We start from the raw sequence: 23,022 nt of genomic DNA on the forward strand, positions 1-23,022 counted from the left end.
GTGGGATACCTTCCCTTAATTTAATTTGAGGGGCGTCTCCACCATACCGTGCCCCCCATGTCCAGCAGCGGAAGGACCCTAGACTGTGGCCCTCCCTCACCGAGCCTTGGCCTTGGCTGCACCAAGCACGTACTCCTGCAGTCTGCAGTGGGCCAGTCGGCAACATTCCCTGACGGACATCTCGCTCTGCTGGGTGGTGAGCAACGCTCGGGCAGACCAAAGAGCGTCTTTCACCGAGTTGATGACCCTCCAGCAGCAGAGATGCTGCCTGACCCGCTGAGTTACTCCAGCTTTTTGCGTCTATCTTCGCTATAGATCAGCATTTGCAGTTCGTTCCTAAGCATTTCGTCGCCCCCTTGTCGGTACACATGACAATTAAATACTCTCGAACCACGCTCATTTCACTCTCTGGTGTGGAAGTGTGTGAATATTCAGCAGCAAATTTGCATTATTAGCATGTTAGGGCGGGCTACCGGCGCGAATATTCAGCGAACTATTTGCATATATTAGCATGCGCGGGGCATGAATATTCAGCGGGTTATTTACATGTATTAGCGTGCGCGGGGCGTGAATATTCCGCGGGTTATTTCCATGTATTAGCATGCGCGGGGCGTGAATATTCGGCAGGTTATTTGCATGTATTAGCATACGTCGCCTGCTCCGTACATGAATATTCAGCAGCTGAGCTGCCTGCATTAGCGTGTGCCGCCTCCATTCTCCGCGGGGCGTTCTCCTCATGATCGGCGGTGCCTGACCGCAGCCCTCCCTCCCTCCCTCTCTCTCTGTCCGTCAGTCAGTCCGCGCCCACACCTTCTCCCTGCAGCGTGTGGTCCAGTGCGGAGCGCTGAGCTGAGGAGTGAGCGGGCCCGTGTCCGTGGCCCGACGGCAGCAGGCGGCCCCGGGGGGAGGGAGGGAGGGGGCGGGAGGCCAAGGCTCGGGCCGGGCCCAGGCTCCAGGCCCCGTTGCCATGGCAGCCGGCAGAGAGGGCGCGGCGCAGGAGAAGTACAAGCTGGTGGTGGTGGGCGGCGGCGGCGTGGGCAAGAGCGCCCTCACCATACAGTTCATCCAGGTAGGACGCTGCACCACGCCAGCCCGGGGCTGCGGCCTACACCCGGGGCCGCGCCCTGCAGTTCCCTAACCGGTCCCCCCGCCCCCCCGGGTCCGTGTCCCCCCCCCCCCCCCCCGGTACGTGTGTGTTCGGGTCTGATCCCCACCCTACGGGGTCTGTCTCCTGCCTCTGTCCGCCTCCCCCACAGGGTCCTATCCTGGTTATATTTCACCCCCGGGGTCTGTCCCTGCGAAGATAGACACAAAATGCTGGAGTAACTCAGCGGGTCGAGTCCCTGTCCATGTGAGTCTGTCCTTGCACCCGTCAGTGGATCTGTCCCCGGGGTCACCGGCCACTAGACAGTCCACACACATAGACACAAGTCCACACACAGACACAACATGTTGGAGTAACTCAGCTCCGTGAGTCAGCGGTTCCCGGCCAGCAATCCACAAATCCTGGGCAGATAAGATCAAATCTTACTCTCACTTCTTTCCACTTCCCCTCCTCGCAGTTGCATTGATTTGTGAGACTACATGGCCGAGCCCTGTTAGTGTCCACACTGCCATCACTCTTTTCTCTGGATACAATTCTCCAAGTGTTATTGTAAAATGGCTTTAAACTGGGCTTGACGTGGATTTCCATCGCTATAACAAGAGGTTAGAGAAGTTTCTGCAGTTAGCAACTGCTGTTTTATCCGGAATGGAAATTAAACTTGCAGTTCTGTGTGATACCTTATATTCTAACCTCGGATGGGATGTATTTTGCTCTCTCATGTAGCAAGTATGTGAGAAATATGGAATTCGAAGATAACAATGATTTACTTACGTAAATTGGATATTGTACTCCTGGATCTGCTTTTCCAGGCTCTGAAACTGCCTTTAGTGAATGGCCTAGCATCATTTGCAGGAAATATATTTTTATTCAAGAAGCTTGTTTAAATCTCGAGCAAGCAAATCACCATAGTCCTTTCATATTTAAGGGCTATAATGTGTCCCAGGTATCAAGAAAAATATATTTGTTTCGATGTTTTAATTCATTAACGTAACCTATTTTAAGTTGTAAACAGCTGTGGCATTTCAACCGTTATGTTTACAACTGTTGGCCATCTTCCAGCTGTCACATTAAACCCTGTTCCTGACAAGCACACATTATTCTTCATTGGTGCCATTTAACTCGCCGTTCTGCATTGAATTTTTTAGTATTATTACATTGTTTGTGTTTAATTCCTATGATAATAGTTTGGGCTCTTTGCTTAGTTTAGAGATACAGCGCAGAAATAGGCGCTTCTGCCCAATGAGTCCATGCCGACCAGTGATTCCTACACACAATTTACAATTTTTCTTAGTCAATTAACCTACAAACCAGTACGTCTTTGGAGTGTGGGAGGAAAGCGGAGACAACACAAGCACCTCACAGGGAGAATGTACAAAATCCGTGCAGACCACACCTGCAGTCAGGATCGAACCCGGGTCTCTAGCGCTGTAAGGCAGCAATTCTACCACTGTGCCATACACTGTGTGGTTGATGGATGGGAAAATATTAAGAAAGCCAGCTAACCTAAAAGTATTGTAAAATGAAACAGATTGCAGTAGTCTTAATATCTGTATCTTCTGAGTAACCTCATTATATTCTGAATAATGAGATTGAGGAGTTTATCTTGTAGGTTGCAAAACTCATTGTCCCTCTGAATGTCCTCATTCAATCTGCTGGGAGAGGGCAGGATTATTATTGAACAGAAACTCAACTGGTGAACATTGTTGATATAAGGAACTGCAGATACAGGAATCTCGTGCAAAGTGCTGGAGGAACTCATCGGCTCAGGCAGCATCTGTGGAGGGAATGGATAGACGACGTTCGGGTCGGGACCCTTCATGCTTAAGACTAAAGCTGTTGTCTGTTTCCTTTGGTCAAAAATGGTGGGAGACTGTAGGAAAGTACAGACCAATTAGCATGACACCTGCCAATAGGACAATATTAAAGACATAATGGTACGGCAAAATGAAGCTAATTGGGGTTAAATAATTTTCTACAAGGGAAATTAAATTTGACAGATTAATGGGAATATTTTTGAAGTCACAAGCTGTGCAACAAGTGGAATTGGTGAATGTACATCACTCTCTACAAGACATTTGATTGAGATGGTATATTGAAAGTCATGGAGTGGGAGAAACAAAAAGCTTAATGATGTTGGAGACAATGTATTGTCATGGTTTGAAAATTGGTTAGTTTGCAATAGACAGAGCAAATATTAATGGTCTGATGAAGGATCCTGACCTAAAACGTCACTTATCCATTTTCTCCAGAGATGCTCCCTGACCCGCTGAGTTACTCCAACCATGTGTGTTTATTAATGGTCCTTTACTTTGGTGGCTGGATGTAATGAGTGATGTGCTATTGGGGTCAGTCCTGTCCCTCAACTATTTACAATTATTACAAATGTTTGCATTAAAGCATCTGAATATATTGTTGTGGAATTTGCTGATGTTGTTAAGTTGTTAAGACACGGGCATCAAAGGAATATTGGCAGTTTAAGTGAATGGGCAAGAATGTGACTAATTGAGTGTATTGTGAAGAAAATGTGAAGTGGTCCATTTTGGCAGAAAAGTTAAAAGGCACATCAAAATGGTGGGAAAATACTGGGTGCTGTGAGTTTCCTTGTGAAAGCTTATATGCAGGAGCGTGAGGCATGAGGAAAGCTAACAGCGGTATTAATGTTAGTCATTTGATTTAAAGATGAATGTTAATGCATTAGAAGTAATTTGGCGAAGGGTTACTAGACTAATACCTTGAATATGCAGGTTGTCTTGTAGTCTTTATCTAGAGTTTTTGGAACTTTGTCCCTCTAGAGCGGTGAAAGCAGAATTTTTGATTTAGTTTTAAGGCACGTTGATAGCTTCTTGATAAGCACGGGTGCGATAGCTAACCAGGCCAATGTACACAATAGATTTGTTGCAGTCCAATCAGGCATGATCTTGGTCAAGATCAGAGCAAGATTTAAGGGGAAACTAATCTGTGCGTTATAAACTAATCTAAAGCACCATTAGTTAGCTTTGGTGCGGACTAATAAAATGAGGCCATTCGCATTGTTCTGAGCAGTATTACTGATTTACTCTTTTACATTCTTTAATAAATTACTTCAATCTCATTTGTGTATTTCTGTCCCTTAATTTTTAGATCTGTTGTATGCCATCATGTCATTCATAACCTTTATGAATTGGAGACATTTTGCAGATAGTGGCAAAGAACTGTATTCGCTGATCATTATTCTCGAAGCTTCTTGGAAATGTGTAGGTTTGTGTGCTATCACTTTGAGGAATTTGGAAATTCATCTCAGTATGACAACTTGGGCAAAATCTGGGATGCTTGTGAGGAGAGCGTGCTATCTGGGATGCTTGTGAGCAGTGAGCGTGAATCTTCACTGTGATGTCATTTAAGACTGAGGTGAGAAAAAAAGTTTTCACCCAGAGAGTTGTGAATTTGTGGAATTCCCTGCCACAGAGGGCAGTGGAGGCCAAGTCACTGGATGGATTTAAGAGAGAGTTAGATAGAGCTCTAGGGGCTAGTGGAGTCGAGGGATATGGGGAGAAGGCAGGCACGGGTTATTGATTGGGGACGATCAGCCATGATCACAATTAATGGCGGTGCAGGCTCGAAGGGCCGAATGACCTCCACATGCACCTATTTTCTATGTTTCTATGTGTGGAGTAAAACCGGGAACCATACATTTGAATATTTAGTTTGATGTAAATTCATGTACAACAAGTGAAATGGGGACAAAATTATGTGATTGAAGGAAGAAAAAGTTAAAATGGAAATTAATAATTAAAAAACTTGAGGAATTTATATCTAGACCAAAAAAGCATGGAAATAGTAACTTTGAGTGCTATTGAAATGTAATTGAAATCATCAACCATAATTTGTTGGCATGCTTTAGAGGGAGGTATCATAACTTCACAACTATATTTTACTTGAGACTATCTCTTAGTTGCTGGTGTGGAGGAGAAGAATTAATCACAAAACACTTTCTTCAAAATTGGGATTGGTAGTACCTTGTGAAAAAAAATTGCTGTTCAATTCCATTAGTGAGTGCTAATACTTTGAAATCCACGTGAATTTTTTTTCTAAAGATAGACACACTGCTGGAATAACTCAACGCTTTTTGTTATGATTTTGTTATGTCGAGTGCCATGGACCATGGTAGCTTTTAATGTGCTATTGAAGAACAATAGGTGTGCAATAATCTGATTTTTGGTATTAACCATTGAAATTGCCAGAATCTGACATTATGTAGACCATTATGCGGACACTCATGTCCATTATAAAAGACAAGGTTTCTGAGTACTTAGAAGCACACAATAAAATAGGCTGAAGTCAACATGCTTTTGTGAAAGGGTAATCTTGCCTGATGAAGTACATTTTGTCCTCAGACTACATTTTATCACTTCAAGTATCCCTTGCTTTCCCTCTCTCGCCTCCCCACCCTCTCTCTCCTTCCCAGTTCTCTTACCAGTCTTCCTGTCTCCGACAACATTTTATCTCTGTACCGCCCACTCCCCTGACATCACTGAAGAAGGATCTCGACCCGAAAAGTCACCCATTCCTTCTCTCCAGAGATGCTGCCTGTCCCGCTACCCCAGCATTTTGTGTCCATCTTGCCTGTTGACCCTGTTGGAATTCTTTGAGGAAGTAAATAGCAGGATAGACAAAGGAGAAGGTTTGAAGAAGGGTCTTGACCTGAAACGTCATCCATTCCTTCTCTCCAGAGATGCTGCCTGTCTCACTGAGTTACTCTAGCACTTTGTGTCTTAGACAAAGGAGAGTCGGTGGATATGGTTTACCTGGATTTTCAGAAGGTGCTGCACGTGAGGCTGCTAAAGAAGATGAGAGCCCATGATATAAGAGGAAAGATACAAGCATGGATAGCAGGTTGGCTAAATGGCAGAAGGCAGAGTGGCAATAAAGGTTTTTTTTTCTACTTGGCTGCTAGTGACTAGGAGGTGCACACAAGAGCGTTGCATACATTCATACATGCATACATTCCTTTTAAAGCATGAATTCTGTGACTGATCGGGAAAATTGAAGCTGGTATTATATCAAAAGGGGCTTATGCAATTGTCAGGAATTGAGCAACAGGGACACTTGAGAACTCAACAGAGGAACAAAAGATAAAAAGGAAGACTAAATGACAGTAATCTGGTGAGAAACATGCAGAAAGGCATTGAGTTAATTCAAAAAAGTCTGATTTCTGGTTGTTTTGTGAATCTAGGGCTAAAGGGCAATGCAGTAAAATGACACCGGTAGAAGATTGAGGATCTTATGGAATGTTGGAGTGGGTTTAAGTCGACGCGTCTTGGTACCAACTGTGGTAATAAAGGATTGCTTTTGTCATTTAGCTTGATCACTTGTTTTAATTATGATTGAAAAGATTTACTTTTCTCAATAACATAATATATAATATATTCAATGACCTAGTGGTCGGATTCTGGATGAAATAACAAAGCTACTCAAAACATGCCCCACCTTTTTAGTATTGCACTAGACCAAGTGGGTTGAGGGGGGGGGGCAACCTGCGGACACACCCCCACACACACCCCCACACACACCCCCACACACACCCCCACACACACCCCCACACACACCCCCACCACCACACCCACCACCACACCCACCACCACACACACCACCACACACACCACCACACACACTCACACACACACACACACCTCCCCCCCCACACACACACACACCCCTCTCACACACACGAACCACCCCCCTTGATATTATATTAATATAATTCATTTGCTCCTTTTACCCCATCCCCCGCCCTATCCGCTCATGCATAGCCCCCAACTTGCGCAGGGCAGAGGCACAGAGGCAGGGACCCGAGCCGAGAACCAGACCCGAGCAGGCAAGCATTGACCAAAGGGCCGCGAGTTGCGCTGCCGCAATCTTCAGCTATGATCTTTGGTCTTCAGTCCAGGGCCCGACTTCATCTCCTGCTGCGTCTTTTGAATAACGGTGGGGGAGGAGGGAGGGGTGGGGAGGGTGACGTCACTCGCAACGTGAGGAAAAACGGCACGCAGACCCATTGTGACGTCATCAGCGAAAAACAGTAGTTTTTAAATTCAGATTTCTGAACATTTTCAGTAATAACTCGAGAAATAAAGCATTAAATTTTCAGATAAGGCGATTTTGGACTCCACGGGAAAAATGTCTACCGGAATATGTAAACATTATACCGTTACCGTCGTTTTTTTGCGAAGATGTGATTACACACAAACACATACACAAATAAATACACATCCAAGATCAGAGTTTTATAAGTATAGAGATAGATATTAGGTAGTACCTATTTTTAAATCCACAAAATGTAGTTATGTACCACAATTTTATTTGAAGTTAATCTGGTATGCAGAGTATCTAAATTTTCACTTTCTTGTTTATTATAGACTATAGGTGCAGGAGTAGGCCATTCGGCCCTTCGAGCCAGCACCGCCATTCAATGTGATCATGGCTGATCATCCACAATCACAATTCCTGCCTTTTCCCCATATATCCCCTGACTCCGCTATCATTAAGAGCCCTATTAAGCTCTCTCTTAAAAGTATCCAGAGAACCGGTCTTGACAATAGACAATAGGTGCAGGAGTCGGCTATTCGACCCTTCGAACCAGCACCGCCAATCAATGTGATCATGGCTGATCATCCCCAATCAGTACCCCGTTCCTGCCTTCGCCCCATATCCCCTGACTAGGCTATCTTTAATAGCCCGATCTAGCTCTCTCTTAAAACGGACTCCACTGCCCTCTGAGGCAGAGAATTCATAGACTCACAACTCTCTGTGTGAAAATATGTTTCCCCATCTCTGTTCTAAATGCCTTACCCCTTATTCTTAAACTGTGGCCCCTGGTTCTGGACTCCTCCAACATTGGGAACATGTTTCCTGCCTCTAGCGTGTCCAAACCCTTAATGATTTTAAGTGTTTCAATAAGATGCCCTCTCATCCTTCTAAATTCCAGAGTATACAAGCCCAGCCGCTCCCTTCTCTCAGCATTTGACAGTCCGGCCATCCCTGGAATTAACCTTGTGAACCTACACTGCACACCCTCAATAGCAAGAATGTCCTTCCTCAAGTTAGGGGACCAAAACTACACAAAATACTCCAGGTGTGGTTACTTTGAACTGTTGCTGCCTGTTACGAACGGGCATAACAACTTTGTGTGGCAAGTTGCATGTAATTACGTTAATTAAGCTCTCGTAGCTCATTATTTTATGAATGTCTGTTAGCTCAGGTCATGAATAGGCAAGCATAATTAACCTTGCTCTTGAAGCAAACAAATGCCATAACACAGTTTTTTTTGTTTCTGACCTTGTGAAGTGTTATGCCCCTGTCCCACTTGAACGGAAACCTCTGGAGACTTTGTGCCCCACCCAATGTTTCCGTACGGTTCCCGGAGGTTTTTGTCCGTCTCCCTACCTGCTTCCACTACCTGCATCCTCTGGAAACCACCTGCAAACTCCGGGAACCGCACGGAAACCTTGGGTGGGGCGCAAAGTCTCCAGAGGTTTCCGTTCAGGTTTCCCAAGTGGGACAGGGGCATAAGGAAGAGTAGTAATGCTGGTAGTTTAGTTTAGGTACCAGGATTTTGTCCCATTGAGAATGATTGAACATAGATTTATCTATGTCATGAAGCTGAGGGGAACGTTGAATTGGTGCCAGAAATTCACTCTGACAGCAGAATGATTATCTCCGATTGACTTTTTGCACATATTTAAGAAAACCACTGATTTCTGAAGTGCAGAATGTTCCATTGAGAAATAAGTTATTTTGATTTAAATTCCCCCAGGTTGGTCTTTTTGTGCCTAAAATGCTCTGTAATGCTAATGCAGTATTTTGTAGTGCACATCGGCAATGTCAAAAGGGAGATACTGACAGGCTATTTTAAAAGTCGCAGTCACTGTCGTCTGAATGTGGGAAGAAGACTAGAATGCGTTTTCATATATACAATTTCATTATGCTTTCAAACATGAGATGATGATGTGAATTGAGCAAGATTGTGTAAAATCCCCTCACTTGCTTCCATTTTTATTTGTTCCGTCACAATCACTGGCATCCCATTGCAAACCCTGGCAATTATCCCTCAGCTGGTTCTTCCTCTTCACCTTTCCAAATGCAGCTTAATCCTTCCTTGTTTGATTTTGTCATATATACATAGCATTGTTTCAATTTTCATCTGGCACCATGGACTGTTTATCTATCTTACAGGTGCTCTGAATTTTATGCAACAGGATTTCAGAAACATTTGTTTTAGAAATATGTTTGAATTTGATAATGGATATAAGAGTAATTGGTGTCAAGAGACCTTGTTACTTCATGATCCAGGAAGAGTGAAACAGGTTTATTCTGGTTGAGATGAAAAGATTGTGAATACATCCATTGAGTATTTTTTAAACTGGTAACATGGTCATTGTAAATGTCTTGGTGCACAAGGCATACTGGTACAGACTACAGCTATCTTGATGTGTTACAGAGACTTGCAGATTTAGGCTGATATTCTTCCATTTAAACATAGCAGGTGAGTAATGTCGAACTGGTAAAAGCAAGGTTTGGTTGGTTATCAGAAGGTGCTGGACCGGATCATTTGATGCAGCTACTATTCTCTGTCAGCTGAGATAGGGATCTAATTCTAGCTGGGTCAGTGATCATCTTGTTGAAATAGCATTGAGGTTATTTGAAATTGAACAACTCATTTAATTCCATTCACTTATCCCAAGGCATAGGCTTAGCCATGGGAGCCCGCATGTGCCCAAATTATGTCTGCCTCTTCACTTGATACATTGATGTACTGTTACCTATAGAGTACTGTTACTGTACTGTTGTATAGATACTGTTACTTATAAAGGCGTATAAAATCATGAGAGGAATAGATGGGCTAGATGCACAGAGTCTCTTGTCCAGAATAGATGAATAAAGGACAAGAGGACATTGGTTTAAGGTGAAGGGGTAAAGATTTAATAGGAATCTGAGGGATAACTTTTTCACACAAAGGGTGGTGGGTGTATGGGACAAGCTACCAGAGGAGGTAGTTGAGGCTGGGACTGTCCCAATGTTTAAGAAACAGCTAGATACAATGATCCACATTGTATCACTCTATGTCTCTACTGCTTGCCTCACTTACAGGATCAGATAATTCAAACTGGCGTTATTGGTTATAGTAAACATTGTTTTGCCTAAATTGTAAATTAATTTTGGGACTTTTGCTGAGATGTGTGTGTGAAGGCCAGCATAATCAAGGATGAGTCGCAACTTGGCCACTCCCTCTTCTCCCCTCTCCCATCGGGAAAAATGTATAAAAATGAGAAAATTGCACATCTCCAGTTTCAGAGACTGTTTCTTCCCAGCTGTTATCAGGCAATTTAACCATTCTACCACAATTAGAGAGCAGTCCTGAACGACTATCTCCCTCATTGGAGACCCTCAGACTATCATTGATTGGACTTTACTGATTAAGGGGGTGGGGTGTCGAATGGGATAGTGGAGGATGGAGTTAAAGGGAAAGGGTTTCTTAAATGTGTGAGCGTAGAGACAGAGGGGTGTAAAATGAGGGTAGAAGCAATAGGTAGCAAGGTGAAAAGTAAAAGTGGCAGGCCGGCAAATCCAGGGGAAAAATCATAAAGGGCCACTTTTCAGCATAATAGTATAAGGGGTAAGAGTGTTGTAAAAACAAGCCTGAAGGCTTTGTGTCTCAATGCAAGGAGCATTCGTAATAAGGTGGATGAGTTGAATGTGCAGATAGCTATTTATGACTATGATATAGTTGGGATCACGGAGACATGGCTCCAGGGTGACCAAGGCTGGGAGCTGAACATCCAGGGATATTCAATATTCAGGAGGGATAGACAGAAAGGGAAAGGAGGTGGATGAACTACAACAATTGTTCATCCCAGTTTGGCAAAAAAATAAATCAGGGAAGGTAGTGCATCCGTGGATAACAAGGCAAATCAGGGATAGTATCAAAACAAAAGATGAAGCGTACAAATTAGCCAGAAAAATCAGCCTACCGGAGGACTGGGAGAAATTCAGAGACCAGCAGAGGAGGACAAAGGGCTTAATTAGGAAAGGGAAAATAGATTATGAAAGAAAACTGGCAGGGAACATAAAAACTGACTGCGAAAGCTTTTATAGATATGTGAAGAGAAAAAGATTAGTTAAAACAAATGTAGGTCCCTTGCAGTCAGAAACGGGTGAATTGATCATGGGGAACAAGGACATGGCAGACCAATTGAATAACTACTTTGGTTCTGTCTTCACTAAGGAAGACATAAAAAATCTGCCGGAAAAGGCAGGGGACCGGTGGTCAAATGAGATGGAGGAACTGAGTGAAATCCAGGTTAGCCGGGAAGTGGTGTTAGGTAAATTGAATGGATTAAAGGCCGATAAATCCCCAGGACCAGGTAGGCTGCATCCCAGAGTACTTAAGGAAGTAGCCCCAGAAATAGTGGATGCATTAGTGATAATTTTTCAAAACTCTTTATGTTCTGGAGTAGTTCCTGAGGATTGGAGGGTAGCTAATGTAACACCACTTTTTAAAAAGGGAGGGAGAGAGAAAACGGGAAATTACAGACCAGTTTGTCTAACGTCGGTAGTGGGGAAACTGCTAGAATCAGTTATTAAAGATGGGATAGCAGCACATTTGGAAAGTGGTGAAATCATTGGACAAAGTCAGCATGGATTTATGAAAGGTAAATCATGTCTGACGAATCTTATAGAATTTTTCGAGGATGTAACTAGTAGAGTGGATAAGGGAGAACCAGTGGATGTGTTATATCTGGACTTTCAGAAGGCTTTCGACAAGGTCCCACATAAGAGATTAGTATACAAACTTAAAGCACACGGTATTGGGGGTTCAGTATTGATGTGGATAGAGAACTGGTTGGCAGACAGGAAGCAAAGAGTAGGAGTAAACGGGTCCTTTTCATAATGGCAGGCAGTGACTAGTGGGGTACTGCAAGGCTCAGTTCTGGGACCAGCTATTTACGATATATATTAATGATTTGGACGAGGGAATTGAATGCAACATCTCCAAGTTTGCGGATGACACGAAGCTGGGGGGCAGTGTTAGCTGTGAGGAGGATGCTAGGAGGCTGCAAGGTGACTTGGATAGGCTGGGTGAGTGGGCAAATGCATGGCAGATGCAGTATAATGTGGATAAATGTGAGGTTATCCACTTTGGTGGCAAAAACAGGAAAGTAGATTATTATCTGAATGGTGGTCGATTAGGAAAGGGGAAGATGCAACAAGACCTGAGTGTCATGGTACACCAGTCATTAAAAGTAGGCATGCAGGTGCAGCAGGCAGTGAAGAAGGCGAATGGTATGTTAGCATTCATAGCAAAAGGATTTGAGTATAGGAGCGGGGAGGTTCTACTGCAGTTGTACAGGGTCTTGGTGAGATCACACCTGGAGTATTGCGTACAGTTTTGGTCTCCTAATCTGAGGAAAGACATTCTTGCCATAGAGGGAGTACAGAGAAGGTTCACCAGAATGATTCCTGGGATGTCAGGACTTTCATATGAAGAAAGACTGGATAGACTCGGTTTGTACTCGCTAGAATTTAGAAGATTGAGGGGGGATCTTATAGAAACTTACAAAATTCTTAAGGGGTTGGATAGGCTAGATGCAGGAAGATTGTTCCCGATGTTGGGGAAGTCCAGAACAAGGGGTCACAGTTTAAGGATAAGTTTAAGGACCGAGATGAGGAAAACATTTTTCACACAGAGAGTGGTGAATCTCTGGAATTCTCTGCCGCAGAAGGTAGTTGAGGCCAGTTCATTGGCTATATTTAAGAGGGAGTTAGATGTGGCCCTTGTGGCTAAAGGGATCAGGGGGTATGGAGAGAAGGCAGGCACAGGATACTGAGTTGAATGATCAGCCATGATCATATTGAATGGCGGTGCAGGCTCGAAGGGCCGAATGGCCTACTCCTGCACCTATTTTCTATGTTTCTATGTTTACTGGCTTTATCTTGCACTAAACTTTATTCCCTCATCATGTATCTGTACACTGAATGGCTTGATTGTTATCATATATTGCCTTTCCACTGTCGGGTTGGACGCAACTAAAACTTTTCACTGTACCCCGGTAAATGTGACAACAAACTAAACTAAACATCACATTGCTTTGAGGTGGCTGCATGGTAGGCTGACTTTTTCTGAATCTGTGATCATTGCAGCTTGATAGAACCAAGCACGTGGTCTAGGTTTGAGGTATACATGGAACACTCTCAACTGAAGGCAACGCGGTTACATTTTGTTATTGTTTGCTTTTGAGAGAGTGTGCTCAGATTGGGAAAGTTAACCTTTTTTTCCAGAATGTTTTGTTGGCTTTTGCTATTTGGGGAGAAGCTGTGCAGTGCAGCTGGATGGTAGGGGGCCTTTTTCTTGAAAGGCCTACTTGCTAAAACCACAATGATTTACTTCAAAGGATTTACTTCAAAGGATAACTCCTGGTGAGCATCTTGGTGGTCATATTTAGTGAAAGGGTTGACCCAATTCATAATGGGAGACGAGTTGGACTTCAGTGGTGGATACTGAACAAGCTTCATAAAATAAATGATTATTAAGAGAAGGAAATGCAAACTTCATTTGAAAACTTAAAAGTCCTGTCCCACGGCACGTGTTCATTCCAAGAGTCCTCCCGAGTTTGCCCTTATTCGAACTCGGAGATTTACGGTAATGGCCACTCGTCGGTACTCGGGGCTCTCGTGGACATTTTTCATTATGTTGAAAAATCTTCACGAGTCTTCCCGTGCTTCCCTGCTGTTAGCGCTAAGAGACGTCCCCGAGCTCCGATGTACCTGCTACGTTCATTCTCCCTGCTTACCACGAGTTTGATTTTATTTAAACTCGGGAGAGCTCTTGGAATGAACTTGTACCGTGGGACATGGCTTTAAGATAGTCACAAAAAGTTGGAGTAACTCAGTGGGTTGGGCAGCATCTCTGGAGTAAAGTAAGAGGTGACGTTTTGGGTCGCGATCCTTCTTCAGACTGAGAATCGGAGGAAAATGAAACGAGAGATATAGGTGACGTTTCAGGTCGAGACCCATCGTCAGACTGAGACATATAATACAGACAGATAAAGAACAAATGAATGAAAGATATACAAATAAGTCACGATCTGTGGACTAGGTGAGAACGAGTTGGCCAACAATGGACTCTTTCCTTGATCATCGTGACTTTTTTGCATATCTTTAATTCATTTGTTCTATATCTCCCTATATCATCGTCTATATCTCTCGTTCCCCTTTCCCCCATGTCTCAGTCTGACGATGGGTCTCGACCTGAAACGTCACCTATGCCTTTTCTCCAGAGATGCTGCCTGAGCCACTGAGTTACTCCAACTAGTTGGATCCATCTTCAGTTTAAACCAGCATCTGCAGTTCCTCCTACACCTTAGTTGAAAACCTATGACCTAAAGTACAGATGGTGGTGTAAAGCAAAGATCTTACAGCGGAGCAAGATGGGCTACTCCTACGAAATACAATGGGCTGACGTGTAGTACACTACGGAGGGGATCCTGGGCATTTTTCCCCGCCCATTTTAGTAACCGGAGCCTACCTGACCCGACCCGATTCGCAGTGTAATCAATGTTGCGGGGCAAGAGTTTGTGTGTGTGATATAGGGTTAGATTCATAATTCTGTCAGTTCATACTTCTTGTCAAGAATAAAATTTGACTCTGGTAATTGTCTTTTTTAATGTTTTTTAAATCATTTCTTTTTAAATGGCTCACAAGCAGTGTTTGAGTTGATTTTGTAGTAACCGGAACCGACCCGACTCGCAGGGTAATTAACATTGCGGGGGAAGTGTTTGTGTGTGATATAGGGTTAGATTCATAATTCTGTTAGTTCATAATTCTGTTAATTCTTGTTAAAGAATAAAATGATTATAAACACGCATACATGAATGTGATATAAATGTATATAATCATATAACGCACACAATTATATTTCTTCTGATCCAATAATGAACTTTATTTCAGACTAGACAAGGGACATTAAATAAGAAACATTGTAAACCTCCCCGCAACTTCACACACACTAGGCCTTATAGCCCCCCCCCCCCCACCCCCGGCACTCCCTCACCTGCCCCCTCACTACAATGTCTCCTCCCCTCCTATGCCCCTCTCCCCGCTGCCCCACACTCCCTCTCCCTGCGCCCCGGGCCGCGCACTCCCTCTCCCCGGGCCGCGCACTCCCTCTCCCCGCTGCCCCGGGCCGCGCATTCCCTCTCCCCGGTGCCCTGGGCCGCACACTCCCTCTCCCCTGGCCCCACACTCCCTCTCCCCGCTGCCCCGGACCGCGCAACCCCTCTCCCGCTCCCCCGGGCCGCGCACTCCCTCACCCGTGGCCTCACACTCCCTCTCCCCGCTGCCCCGGGCCGCACACTCCCTCTCCCTCTGCCCCGGGCCCCACACTCCCTCTGCCCCGGGCCCCACACTCCCTCTGCCCCGGGCCCCACACTCCCTCTCCCCGGGCCCCACACTCCCTCTCCCCGGGCCGCGCACTCCTTCTCCCTGCTGCGGAAACAAAGATCCAATCTTTGGCCGGAAGCAAGATGGCGGAACAAGATGGCGGGGGCTGGTTGCTAAAATGTGTCTTATAATCACCCATGAATCCGCCCATGAGCGTACTACACGTTTGCGTGAGAGTAACCCATCTTGCTCCGCTATAAGGTCTTTGGTGTAAAGTGATCAGGAGATGCAACAACTAGCCATCAACAACAATTTGGGTTGCCTCTTCAGTGCTGTGTACCTGTGGACCCTCTTTGCTGCGAGTCATGATTGAAGGGCAGTCACCCAGTCCCTACATAAAGGAGCACTTTAAAGAATATTGTTTTTCACTTCTGGTAGATCATGTGCTTGGGGTGTTGGGAAATGTATATATTGTGGTTCACAGGGTATCATAATTGTGTATTGTCATTTAGGTCAGAGAGGGGTCTTTACTTGTTGCTGGAACAGCATATTAAAGCTGCATTCAGTCAGAAAAGGCCAACTTCATAATGCATATGAAAAACATTTGTATTTTAGACCATAAAATGGCGGTTAAAAAAAAGAAGATGATTAATACGTCTATAATATTTGACTAGGTAGACACAAAATGCTGGAGTAACTCAGCGGGACAGGCAGCATCTCTGGAGCGAAGGAATAGGTGAAGTTTCGGGTCGAGTCCCTTCTTCAGATATCTGACTGCTCATGAAGGCTAAATCACAAGAAGTCATGCAATTTTTACTGGACTGATTGTTCCACTTCTCAACAGAATTGGGAATTTGTTTTGTAGCCGACTCGTAGCATAAAATAAAAATTACTCTAACATTATTTAGCCAGCTGACTCATTAAAACTTATCCCTAGCATTATAATCTGCAGTGCCCTCCATAATGTTTGGGACAAAGATCCATCATTTATTTATTTGCCTCTACTCCACAATTTGAGATTTGTAATAGGAAAAAAATCACATGTGGTTAAAGTGCACATTGTCAGATTTTAATAAAAGCCATTTTTATACAATTTGGTTTCACCTTGTAGAAATTACAGCAGTGTTTATACATAGTCCTCCTATTTCAAGGCACCATAATCTTTGGGACACATGGTTTCACAAGCGTTTGTAATTGCTCAGGTGTGCTTAATTGCCACCTTAATGCAGGTATAAGAGGGCTCTCAGCAACTAGTCTTTCCTCCAGTCTTTCCATCACCTTTGGAAACTTTTATTGCTGTTTATCAACATGAGGACCAAAGTTGTGCCAGTGAAAGTCAAAGAAGCCATTATGAGACTGAGAACCAAGAATAAAACTGTTAGAGACATCAGCCAAACCTTAGGCTTACCAAAATCAACTGTTTGGAACATCATTAAGAAGAAAGAGAGCACTGGTGAGCTTACTAATCACAAAGGGAATGGCAGGCCAAGGAAAACTTCCATAGCTGATGACAGAAGAATTATTTCTATAATAAAGAAAATCCCCAAACACCTGTCTGACAGATCAGAAACACTCTTCAGGAGTCGGGTGTGGATTTGTCAATGACCACTGTCGCAGAAGACTTTGTGAACAGCAATACAGAGGCTACACTGCAAGATGGAAACCATTGGTTAGGTGTTAAAATAGGATGGCCAGGTTACAGTTTGCCAAGAAGCACTTAAAGGGGCAACCACAGTTCTGGAAAAAGGTCTTGTGGACAGATGAGACAAAGATGATCATATCTGAGGGATTCAAAGGGATTCTGTGGCAAAGAATTCCAGATTCACCACCTTCTGATTAAAGAAATTCCTCCTCGTCTCCTTCCTTCCTGATTTATGTAATAATGCAATAGTCTTTTAATTCTAAGGCTATGACCTCTAGTTCTAGACTCTCTCACTAATGGAAACATCCTCTCCACATCCACTCTATCCGAGCCTTTCACTATTCAATGAGGGTCCCCCTCATTCTTCTAAACTCCAGCGAGTACAGGCCCAGTGCCGTCAAATGCTCATTGTGTCACTGTCTGTGCAGTAGCTTTGGAAAACTGGTTTCTTGGCAGAAATTGAATTTCCATTAAACCCTTCAATTTGCAGTGAGGGAGCAAGACAACCTAACAACATTTTGGCAACACTTGTTTGTGCAATAGTTGGAATATTAGACATTGGAGTCCTTCCTAGTTGTCAGAAATATTTGTGGTTGAAATATCTTGAAATACATTTAAATTCCAGAGTTCATCATCCATAACTTATTGGCGGAAGAGATGTTTTTGTTCAATATGAACATGATTGGTGTCTCAACTCTATTTATCCAGTCTTGTTTATAAATACCATAATTTTTGGGGAGCATCTTGTTTAATTATGTTATAGCCGTTCTTGAAATGGTTTTCGATTTTTGATTACAACATTTCCCTCTTGCAAGCCTGATCTTGAATAGGCCATGCATCCTGCAAAAGATAGTACTTCCCCTGATGGCAGTCTCTGCTCGTGTCATTGTACTGCATATTTGATGCAATCTGTGGGGGAAGTGCAATGATCGTCTTGGCTCTTCAAAAGTGCCAGATGGTTGTGCTTGCTTTTCTTCTGAGATTAGTTCAGTTTTTCCAAATTGTGAAGTATTTTGAGAAGCTGAGCAAATAAATTACATATTGGTTAAAGTTATTAATTTACATTTGGAGTTGAAGTGATTTGATTTCTTTATGTAATAATGCAAATGTTGGAGATAATTTGCTGATATGCACTCAATATTTACTGGCTTTATGCTTATTAATTGAACAATGTTAATTTGGATGATTATATATAAAAATATTAATTGATTTCAATTCATTACTACTACATTTTAACCCAATTGGCCGCGCCGCAGTTGAGCATAAGTTTTATCACAAATCATTTTTCTTCACACAAACACTAAAGCTTAATCAAAGATCCAATCGTAATCATTTTTGTAAAATGAGCATGTTTGCTCTTTAGAGTGAATTGCCAAGATCGCAGAACTGGATTTACAGCACAAAAATAAACAATTTTCTCCTTTTTGGCATGCAACTTGTGTAACGAGTTTTTAAGCATTTTAAAAACAAAATTAAAAGTTTTACAAAAGTTGTGACAGTAAATGATACAATCGCGCACATTAATCTACTGATACGTTTTGCACAAGTGCATTTGTGGTTTAGTAGCTCATTAACTATTGAAATCCTGCCATGATTTTGTATGCATTGAAGTTTTACAAACACAATATGCTTTGCCTATTGTACTTAAAGGTGAGTAAAAAACAAAGTGCTAGAGCAACTCCGGATCAGGCAGATGACATTTTAGGTCAGGACCCTTCTTCGGACGGATGCATGAAATGTCCATTTCCCTCCAGATGCTACCTGACGAGCTGAGTTTCTCCAGACGTTGTTTTTTGCTCAAGATTCCAGTATCTGCAGTTCCTTGTGTCTACATACTTGAAGATGAAGCCACTACAATATAAGGAACTTCAACCATTCTTATCAGGTTCGCTATCACGACAACAAAACTGCTACAGTTCCATGTTATTAAAAACACAAAATCAGATTGTTCCAAACAGGAACAATAGCTTAAAATCGCACTCTATTGAAGTACAAGACTGGTTAGCAACATCCAACATTCTGTAAACACAATGCCATTTTGCAACTTGCCACAATTAATTAAACCCTGGTGCTTGTCTCTGCACCAGCAAGTGCAGGATACCACAATTTAAACAAAACAAGTGGATTTGTAAAATGTGCCCAGCTTTGTTAAAACCACAAAACACACTGAAAGCCATATGCGATTGATCAAGAATTGAAGTGTCAAAAGGAATAAACATCACCATGTGTCCAAAACCTATACTATGGGCTTTTGAATGCACTCCTTTTTGTAAGAAACAATGAAACGTCTACCCCAAAAGTACAGCGTAGGAAACGTAACAATTCAGGTTAGAAAATGTGCAACTGATGTTGAAACAACTGAATTCTTCATGAAGAAAGCAGATGGATTTGTTGGCAATATATTGCATTATCAAACAGAGCAGCAGCAAGCGTTGTTGCAACTATTCTGCCGGCTGGGAAGAAACTCTCCCCATCATCTTTTGGGCTGTTGTACTTGGAACCATGATGTGATCTCCAAGATTCATACTGACAAACTATCCTGCACCTTTACCTGTGGAACCCACCAACCATTTCTCCTTTGCCCATTCCAGATTCTCATCTTCATACCAACATCAAAATACATCAGAAACCATATAAACACTGTTAATATCCATTACCACCTTACAGTTTCTCCATCTCCATTGACTAGCAATCCTGAAGTATTCCAAAATGTCCTTCCTCATAGAAAAATAGAAGGAGATTCCTCCAACCTCTATCACAAACCCATTTTTCCCTTCATTGACAACCATCCTGATGAAGCCTGTTTAGGGTCAATGGATCAGGTGCCTCCTGTAGGCGGTGTAATCCTTTTATATAATTGGGGTTGTGCCATAAAGTTCGCACCTGTCCGAGTGTGTTGCCAATCTCTTCGGAGAGCATTGCACAGGTGTTCTCCCCCCCCCCCCCCCCCCCCCCCTCTCGTGGTGGGGTTCACCACCTTGAGCGAGGCACCGTATCCATTGGTTTGAACAGCTTCTCCCAGTAGGTTTTAGGTGGCCTGCTTCCACATCACCACGTAGAAGCGGCTGCTGTACTGGAAGCCAAAGACAAAGCCAACGTAGATTGCAGTCTGTGTTGATGTAGATGGTACCACTGAAGTTGATGGTGTTGAACTCCTCAAATCCGACAGCAAGGCCAGGGTCAGAGTTGACGGTCTGCAGTAACTCCTTGCCCTTGTTGCGCACTACCCAGTTAGGAACGATCTGCGTCGTCCCCTTTGGAGATTCCTCAGGTGTATCTCACTGATGGCGCTGTTCTCGAGGCACATGTCATAGATATCTGGGATGTTGTTGTTGTCAAAGTCGTCCTTGCAGGTGTCTCCTCTGCTGTCACCATCGGCATCGATCTTGTCTGGGTTGGGAACAAAACGACTATTGTCCTTCTCATCAGAAATGCCATCATTGCCATCCTCATCAATGTCCCGATTGTCATCACACTGATTACCCACCAGGTCTGAGTTATTGTCTTCCTGGATAGGGTTATGCATAATCTCTTTCAAGAGGTCCATCTGTTTCAAATTGTTCAGCTTCTCTCTTTCTTGGTCATATGATAGAGCTCAAAATGCTTCAAGATTGTTGATCAAATGTGGTTTGTCTTTCCGATGTGACCAAAGGCTTTGCACTTCCTCCTGATCTGAAAACATGTTCTTTCTTCTGTGTGGATCAGCTTTACATAGCGCTGCAGGTAGCGATCAATCAGAAACACCTTGTTACATCCTGGGTGGGGGCAAGGTATTTCACAGACCTCTTCATGCTGCTCTTTTATATGTTTCTTAAGTCCGTAAACTCCTCTGTGAACAGTACAGCAACCCTTATACTGACATCGATACATGGTGGGGACATTTTCCCTTTCCAAGTTTGACTTTGGTTTCTGGCCACGATTTTGACCAGATTGTTTCTTCACATCCTTAATATTGCACTTCTTAACTGGTAACTTACTCTTCTTCCAATATGGTTGAAAAGACTCATCTGAAGAACCATTCTTAACTTTTATTTCTCTGTCATCTTCACTTGATAAATACCTTTCAGAAAGACCAATCCATCCACAACATCATTTCTTATAGAACAAGATGCTTCATTGCAGTTAACCATGTTTTTTCACATTTAATGGTTGAGTTGCATCTTGTACCTGAACCTTTTCCCAAGAGCACTCTGTATATTCAGGATCTGAGCGCAAGAACATATCCTTCTTCAATGGGGATTCCCAGTTGTCCACATCCACCGACCTTTCAACGACATACAGTAAACCATTAAGAATAAAACATTAAAACATTATAGTTTAAACATGTGAATGAAATAAAATACCAGAGCAAAAGGAGGCTACAGACTTTTGGTTATTGAGTAGAGCTACTGCTCGTGGAAAACAAAACTGTTTTTATGTCTGTGGCGGCTTTGACGGTCCGGAGTCGCCTTCCAGAGGGAAATGCTTCAAAGAGTTTGTGGCCAGGGTGAGAGGCGTCACATGACCTTACCCGCTCTCTTCCTGGCCCTTACAGTGTACAGTTCGTCAGTGGGGGGAAGGTTGCAGCCAACAACCTTCTCAGCTGATCGAAGGACTCGCTGCAGCTTCCGGATGTCGTGCTTGGTGGCTGAGCCAAACCAGACCATGATGGAGAAGGTGAGGACAGACTCTATGATGGCAGTATAGAATTAGACCATCATTGCCTGTGGCAGATTGTGTTTCCTCAGCTGCCACAGGTCGGAATGAAGTGAACTAAACAACGATCAGAGAGACCCAGAGCCGTCCGGGGAACAGAGCGATATGTGTTCTTGATTGAAGTGTAACAGTGATCAAGTGTTCTCTCCTCTCTGGTGGGGCAGGTAACATGAAGTCTGTACTTTGGAAGCTCTCGGCTTAGGTTAGCCTTGTTAAAGTCCCCCAATACAATGACCATGGAGTCCGGGAAGTCACTCTCTACCATCATTCCTGGTCAGCGAGTTGCGTTTGCGGCCGCGCCTCACGTACGCAGGCTTGGGGAGAGGGGGTGTAAACTCCAGCGAGAATAAGAGAGGTAAATTCCCTTGGAGAATAAAAGGATTTGCAGTTTATAAAGAAAGATTCTAGATTGGGAGAACAGAAATTTGACAGTACCGTGATGTCGCTGCACCAGTCCTGGTTAGTATATGTTAAACTGAGTTCTTTTGTCAATCTAAAGTCAAGAAAACTTGAATCAAATGCTTGTAGCTATTGAAATCGATTCTTTATGAGACAATTCTTTGAACCTTCCGACAGAGCTAGAATTCTGGGGCAGCTCCAAAGTATTTGTGTTTTTGATACAAACTCATTGCTTTATATAGGTATTAGACATTTCAGATACGGAGTGTATGACCACTGGTAACCAATCATCTGAGTCCTTCTGGTGATTTACAACATCAGTCACATGATCTCCCCTTTCCTGGCCTCTTTTTACAATCTTCGTTTGCCTGTGGTATAACTTTGTTTAGAATTATTTTATTTCAACACAGCAAAACCCCAGTAGGCTCAATTATCAAAGACCACTCCTCAAAATATAAGATACATATGTAATACAATGATCACACAAGTCATACACACTTTGCAAACAAGTCATACACACTTTCTATAAATCTAAACAAAGTTAAATGTTTACAGTCCTACTAAGACTATACATTTCATAAATTGTTTCACTACAATTTTACACAGTTTGAAATACTATTACCTATGTCTTTAAAACATTCATTATATAAGTTTGCTGAATTACAGTTTCTAAGTTCAAAACCCACACACATCTCCCAACCAAGCATACATGGGTCGTAAATCTGTCAACTTAATTAATAAATGTTTGGTGCCAGGATACAACTTA

At 43.2% G+C, this 23,022-nt stretch overlaps 1 protein-coding gene across 1 annotated transcript in view; it reads left to right on the forward strand.

Annotated features, from left to right (window-relative positions):
* The first annotated feature begins 712 nt into the window (after positions 1-712).
* rras2 (RAS related 2) overlaps positions 713-23,022 on the forward strand; it is a 55,359-nt gene continuing 33,049 nt past the window's right edge. Inside the window, exon 1 of the mRNA XM_033038510.1 lies at positions 713-1,069. Coding sequence (XP_032894401.1) covers positions 968-1,069 — 102 coding nt within the window. The 5' untranslated portion in view covers positions 713-967. The remainder of the gene's footprint in view (positions 1,070-23,022) is intronic.

Source organism: Amblyraja radiata, chromosome 20, assembly GCF_010909765.2.
Source record: "Amblyraja radiata isolate CabotCenter1 chromosome 20, sAmbRad1.1.pri, whole genome shotgun sequence".
NCBI classification, from domain to species: domain Eukaryota; kingdom Metazoa; phylum Chordata; class Chondrichthyes; order Rajiformes; family Rajidae; genus Amblyraja; species Amblyraja radiata.